Below are 6,460 nucleotides of genomic sequence, written 5' to 3'. Positions count from 1 at the left end.
ATGGGATGAGACACAAAAACCTAGAGAGATTACAATTAGTGCAAAATGCGGCCGCTAGACTTCTAACAGGCACGCAGAAATATGATCATATTACACCAGTTCTGAGAGAATTACATTGGCTGCCGGTCTCTTTTAGAATTGAGTTCAAGATTTTATTATTTGTTTTTAAAGCACTACACGGTACTGCTCCAAAATACCTAGTGGATCTAATTCAGGTACAAAAACCTAGAAGAGCGTTACGGTCTGTATCATCAAATCTGTTAATAATTCCACGGACCCACAGGAAGATGCGGGGGGACCGCTCGTTTGCCGTTGCCGCCCCTAGATTGTGGAATAATCTTCCACAGTATGTTCGGGAGTGTTCTTCTCTTAATGAATTCAAGCGTAACTTGAAATCTTATTTATTTACTGTGGCATTTGATTGTTTATGATTGGTGGTGAAATAGTTATATGGCCAGTGTAAATAGAGAGATGGGTTTTATAACGCATTGAAGGTTTTAGCATTTTACTATGTATTCCTGATGTTGGGCCTGACGTATTTTATCATTGACCAAACGAGAGGTAGCATCTGTGTATTCTTATTGTCTTATTTTAAGTTTTTATTGTGTAACAATGTTTGTTTTTAAATTGTATTATTTTTATGTACAGCACTTTGGTCAACTTCTGTTGTATTAACTATGTGCTTTATGAATAAATTGAACATTGAACATTCGTCAGAAAAACACCATTTAACTTATTTTTCCTTTATCTGCCGTCACTGTTCTCTGTGCGTGTCCTCTGTCGTAAGCACACCGCAAATCAAATGTGCTGCTACGTTATGCTCTGAATGCGTGTGTAAATGTAATTTCTGGGCACAGCAAGGCTGGTTTTTGAAAAGTAAGTGATATACTCACTGCATGTTTTGGCATTCGTTAGCATATGCATCAATGAGATGCACGGTGTTGCTTTTAATGTTCTTATTAATTCATATTCACAACACCTAACAACAAAACATTGATTATAATTACAAGACAAATTATTTTCAACAAAATTCTAAATTCGAAACAAAACATAAACAACATTACAACAATATTCAAACCCAACAATACTCAAACATAAAACAGACATAGCTATTAGGATACATGTTAAAATAATCTGCAGTTTGTTGGTAGATGTTTATTGGGCAAAACCTCCATTGCAAACCTCCATTTACCAGAATAAATCATTTTTACTTTGATATTGATGCGCTGTCACAGTAAAACCAGCTGTTCGTTTAGACTCCGTCTACGTTCTTTTACACTGCAGCACAACCACGGAGTTCTCAAACTAAAAGCTGTGCTGGACTTTAAATTGTTTAAATTTAAATTGACTTTGTCCATAGTTTTTCCTATTGTTTCCTGTTTTAAGAGGGAAGTAGGCCATGTTACTTTTGTGCTTTAGTTTTACAAGGTACTCTGTGTGGTTGCAGTCTCCCACATCATCATGCCACTCAAAGCCCTTTGAAATACAATATCTGTAAGTGAGTACTTTATGAGTACTTTATTGCTGTGCTACTTGTTATAGTATTCAGTTAAGCATGTTTGTAACTTTCTATTTAAGTTTGCAAGGTATTCATCTATGCTGTTGATATACAACTATATTGTTGGCTTGTATTTGCCTTGTGTACTTCAGAATGCTCATTTATTTGATGATTTGTTAACTTTATGAAAATTATTATTTTGTATTTTTCTATTCTCTGTAGTTTCACACTTTTCAAGATTAAACTTCATTAACTGCATTTTTGTGGAGTTTATTGTGGAAGTGTTAAGCGGTTGGATAACTGGATTTATTGATTAATTAACAGTGAGGCCAGTGACAACAGCGTTTACGAATGAATCTGTTTATGAGAGTCGAAAACAGTGGAGAAATCCAACTGAAAGGCGCAAACGTGGCAAAAGTAATGTGTAAAGGTAAACACATGAATGTAAACATAGAATACTCCCTGTAATACACTTATCTTTGGCCGTTTTCAGCACCGTTTTTTTTGCCCATTCCGGAACCTTACCCATCTGCTCTAATAGGCATTTTGCGGCACCTTTTGTTTTACAAATTAAGCACTGGTTAATTGGCATTTTAATTTCAAACGTCCCGACTGACCGCGACCTGAATATCATTAAAAATATATTTTTGGATGACTCGTAACCACGGGTGACCGCAGGCACCCGCTCATTTTGGATCAACCCACGCATCACTGTTTGACACAAACGAGGACATTTTTATGAATAAAGACATTCATTTTGATTAATAAAACACTTAAAACCCTACTTACTGTCCCTTTAAACTGATGATACTCTTGCAGCGGAACATACTGCCAGTATCATTTAGCCAACAGCTGTATCACAGATACTGAAGGAGTCACATGAGAATAAAACATTGATTAAAGTTCAGTATGACTGCTGAGAGGAGACTCAATGTAAACTGATGAATAGAAACAAAACTCCAAATCTCTCCATGAGTTAAACTCAACTGAGTCTCATTTCACACAATAAAGTTTTAAACATTAAAACTGATTGACTTCAGTTCATATTTACATCATCAGTGTGAGTGTTTGTGTTTCTCTCAGATCCATCAGCAGATGTTCAGAATCCTCACAGGAGTTTAATGTCACAGTAATACTGGAAACACACCGAACAACTATCAAACTTAACCCACTGACGCATCAAATATATCTTCAATATCTCTTTATAATCATTGATCAAGATCACTGCATGTTTAAGGTTCTTCATTTTACTGACAGTTATGTAAATTTACTTCATCTGCAGGTGTTTTCATGCTTCATTGAGTCAGGTTTATTTATAAAATGTGAGCTTTCATATTCAAAACAGACAAAATGAGTCAAAGACATAAAGATAGAATATGATTTTATTTGATGAATTGTCGCACAATCATGAGTGAATGAATAAAGCAGACATAGACTTGTGTTGTTTGATGTGAGATGAGAGAGAGAAATGAAGAGAAACACAGTTAGTCTGTTAGTCTTGATGTGAGAGTGAGTGGATCTACTGTGAACACTGATCTCTCCTCAATTCTCCAGTGACTTTATCACGCTGGTCTTTCTGTGTGAGCTCACAGCTGACTGAGATCACTGAGCTCCACTCCTGCTCAGAGAGAGTCAGACTGCTGCTCCAGCTGTACAGACCGTCCTTCTCCAGGAGAGCAACACTGCTGTACTGAGACCTGCTGCTGATCCCGTCCACCTTCCAGTTCAGACTCCAGTCTGAGGGGAAGCCCTTGTTGGCCACACACATCAGTGTTGCTGTTTGCTTTGTGGAAATCTCTTCACTGGACGGCGGCAGGACGCTCACTTTAGGGGGACTGTTTTCTGACAATCACATCAATAATCAATAACTCACACAAGAAAGAAAATAACTTCACTCTTTCCATGTTAAACATTAAATAACCAATAATCAAGATGTTTTATTATATGGCTGAATTATAGCCCTAATATATTTTTCCTTTTGACTTGAAAGCTCAAATTTACAGTATTTGATTTCAATGTTTGTCAGATTTGAAAATGATCGTTCTTAAAACAATAATGGTAAAACTTTATTTTACATGTAATTATTATAGTAATAACAGTAAATAATGCATAATTACATGCAGCTAACCCTAAACCAAACCCCAATCCTATAGTAAGTTCATGTTATTAATCATTATTACTCAGTATTTAAATGTATAATTACACTGTAAAATAAAGTAAAAAACAAAAATGTAATAAGAACATAAATGTAAATATAATTCTACAAAAACAACAGTTAGAAAATCTTTACAGTTTAATTACAATATTTATGTATTATACGTAGATAATATAAATATATACAATTTACATAACGTAAATATGTTGTACAGATACATGTTTGACATGCGCTTCTATCACGCTTAACACTTACTAACTTAGATTTTAGTTGTAGGTAAAACAGACAAAACAACCAAAATAATTTAATTTACCTAAATACACATGAACACATTTATGTGCAAGTGCAGTTTAAAGAGTTTACCTTACAGTTTACCATAAACTATTAATAAATAATAATGTTTTTGTAACTCAATTTTACATTTGTTGCTCCATATGTAACAAACTGAATATTAAAATGAAGCTGAACTTTGTTAACAAAATATTGAGTCTAAACAGAATAAAATTAGTTGTCAGAGTTCAAATGAATATTAAAAAATTTGTAAAATAAATTTTCTATCTGAAAACAGATTGGAAAATTCAACTTTATGTACGAATGAATATTAGTCACATTATTAAATTATACCAAAACACTAAAGTCAAAATTCTAAGGTGATCTACACAATATATTATTAATACTTAAGGAATTATCAACAGCCTGCCATGCATTCAATTATTTTAACTCCTAATTTTATTCCATAAATCCATTTCAATTTAGTGTTTCATACCTGATGTATATATTTATAAACAGTTATTTATTTTATTAAAATTATTATTGAATTATTTACTTACGGCCAACTTCCAGTCTGGTGCCGCTGCCGAATGTGAACCACAGTGATACAAACTAATAGAGCGACTGTACAAAAACCTCTGCACACTTGACTGAACACAAACTACAGCAGAATAAACAACACTAACATTACACAACGCAAACAACTATTATGAAAAACTATGAATGATTTAAGTTAAAAAATGTTAAGCACAAAACGATTACAAAATTTCTCCAGTTTTCACTCTTTATTATTTATTCTCATTAATTGTGTTTTGTAACTCTTTAACCTGCACACACAAACCTGAAGCTTTAGACAAATTAATTCTGAACATTTTGGACATTTGTTTTTACTTTTGTTCAAAAATGTATTTGTTATGTGTTATTATACGATTGTATTATTCAGAATATTTTGGCATGGAAATCCGATAGTGTAGTAGTCTGTACCAGCAGAAGTTTCCTATCGTCTTCTTTGCATTGTGTTGTCATGCTTCAGTGATGTGTGAGTGTTTATAGTGCTGTGAGTTTAACACTTCATGACTGAGATCAGAACAGAACAGAATCTTCATCATCACACAAACCAAAAGAACAACAATGACTTTCATCATCATCTTCATCTGGACACTCACAGTCTTTACTCAAGGTTTGTGTTGTAACATTTTTATCATCATCATTAATTCATTGAAGAGTGAAATATTGATTTGTTTTAGTGTTGTCTTATATTTCATTCTTGTTGTTTCTTTCAGTGTGTAGAGGACAGTACACTCTTACTCAGAGTCCATCAATAACAGCAGTTCAACCAGGACACCAAGTTCAAATAAACTGTCAAGTCAGCAGTGCAGTGCATCGTGGTAATCATTTAGCCTGGTACTTACAGAGACCTGGAGAAGCTCCTAAACTCCTCATATATTATGCAACAAGCTGTCAGTCCGGAACTCCATCAAGATTCAGTGGCAGCGGATCAGACACAGATTTCACTTTGACCATCAAAGAAGTTAAGACTGAAGATTCAGGAGATTATTACTGTCTGAGTTTTCACTATCCAAGAAGCACTTATGTGTAGACACAGTGATAAAGAGTGATACAAAAACCTCTGACAGTCAGACTGCACAGTGACTGCACTCATACACCTGACAGATACTGCAGATGATCAAACAACACAATAACACACAACACTGATCAGAGGAAACACACAAATTAGTTCATCAGTATTTATGAAGACAAATACAGACCATTTTAACAATCATCTATCCAAACTGCTTGTACATATTAATGCCACAGGGAGTGCACTAGCTTAAAATTATTTGATTATTTGATATGATCAGATTGTAATGTCAAAACTAATTTTTGCTTTATTTGCTTCAAAGCCCCTATTGAATAATGAATCTGTTATATCCACCTGTCTAATATTGTGTACATCCCCCTTGTGCTGCAAAACAGCTCTGATGCATCAAGACATGAACTTCACAAGACCTCTGTGGTATCTGGCACCAAGACATTGTGATTTACTGTACAAAAAATTAGATGGTAAAAGTTAGCATCCACATTCATGCTCGAACACAAGATTTCCCAACAGAACACATAACACTGCTTCTGCTGACCACCGCTCTTCCTATAGTGAACATGTGTTAAATACAAGGCCCGTGGGCCAAACTATGCCCGTTGTAAATAACAAGCATAACAGTACATTCACATGGAGCGTAAACGGTAACCTTTCTCATTTACTTGAGAAAAGGGTGATGTCATGCGTTGCCCAACTGAATTGTGGATCCGTCGGTGCCGTGTCACTGCAGTTGCTTGCGGCAGATGTTGAACATTTCTTAACTTTTCGCAGCCAATCAGATCGCCTTAAGCAGATAACCTAGTGCAGAGCCAGCCAATTACGTTTATGCAAGTGTTGCGGTCACTGTGATTGGCTATTGGCCATACTTCAGACACGCCTTCCTTCAAGCATTAACGCTTCCAACCCTTGTGAATGTACAGTAAGAAAATTAATCATT

At 35.0% G+C, this 6,460-nt stretch overlaps 2 gene segments (V, D, J or C); one reads left to right on the top strand and one right to left on the bottom strand.

The window, feature by feature from the left end:
• Window positions 1-2,909: 2,909 nt before the first annotated feature.
• Window positions 2,910-4,949, bottom strand: LOC135781664 (Ig kappa-b4 chain C region-like). The segment is given in 3 exon segments: window positions 2,910-3,340; window positions 4,484-4,535; window positions 4,908-4,949. Coding segments are annotated over 3 exon segments (417 nt in total).
• A 105-nt stretch (window positions 4,950-5,054) lies between these two features.
• On the top strand, window positions 5,055-5,523 carry LOC141281489 (Ig kappa chain V region S211-like). The segment is given in 2 exon segments: window positions 5,055-5,103; window positions 5,207-5,523. Coding segments are annotated over 2 exon segments (366 nt in total).
• The last annotated feature ends 937 nt before the right edge of the window (window positions 5,524-6,460 follow it).

The sequence above is a fragment of the Paramisgurnus dabryanus genome, chromosome 23, assembly GCF_030506205.2.
Source record: "Paramisgurnus dabryanus chromosome 23, PD_genome_1.1, whole genome shotgun sequence".
Taxonomy (NCBI): Eukaryota; Metazoa; Chordata; class Actinopteri; order Cypriniformes; family Cobitidae; genus Paramisgurnus; species Paramisgurnus dabryanus.
Note: the sequence above shows the minus strand (reverse complement) of the source record. Positions and strands in the feature narration are given on the sequence as shown.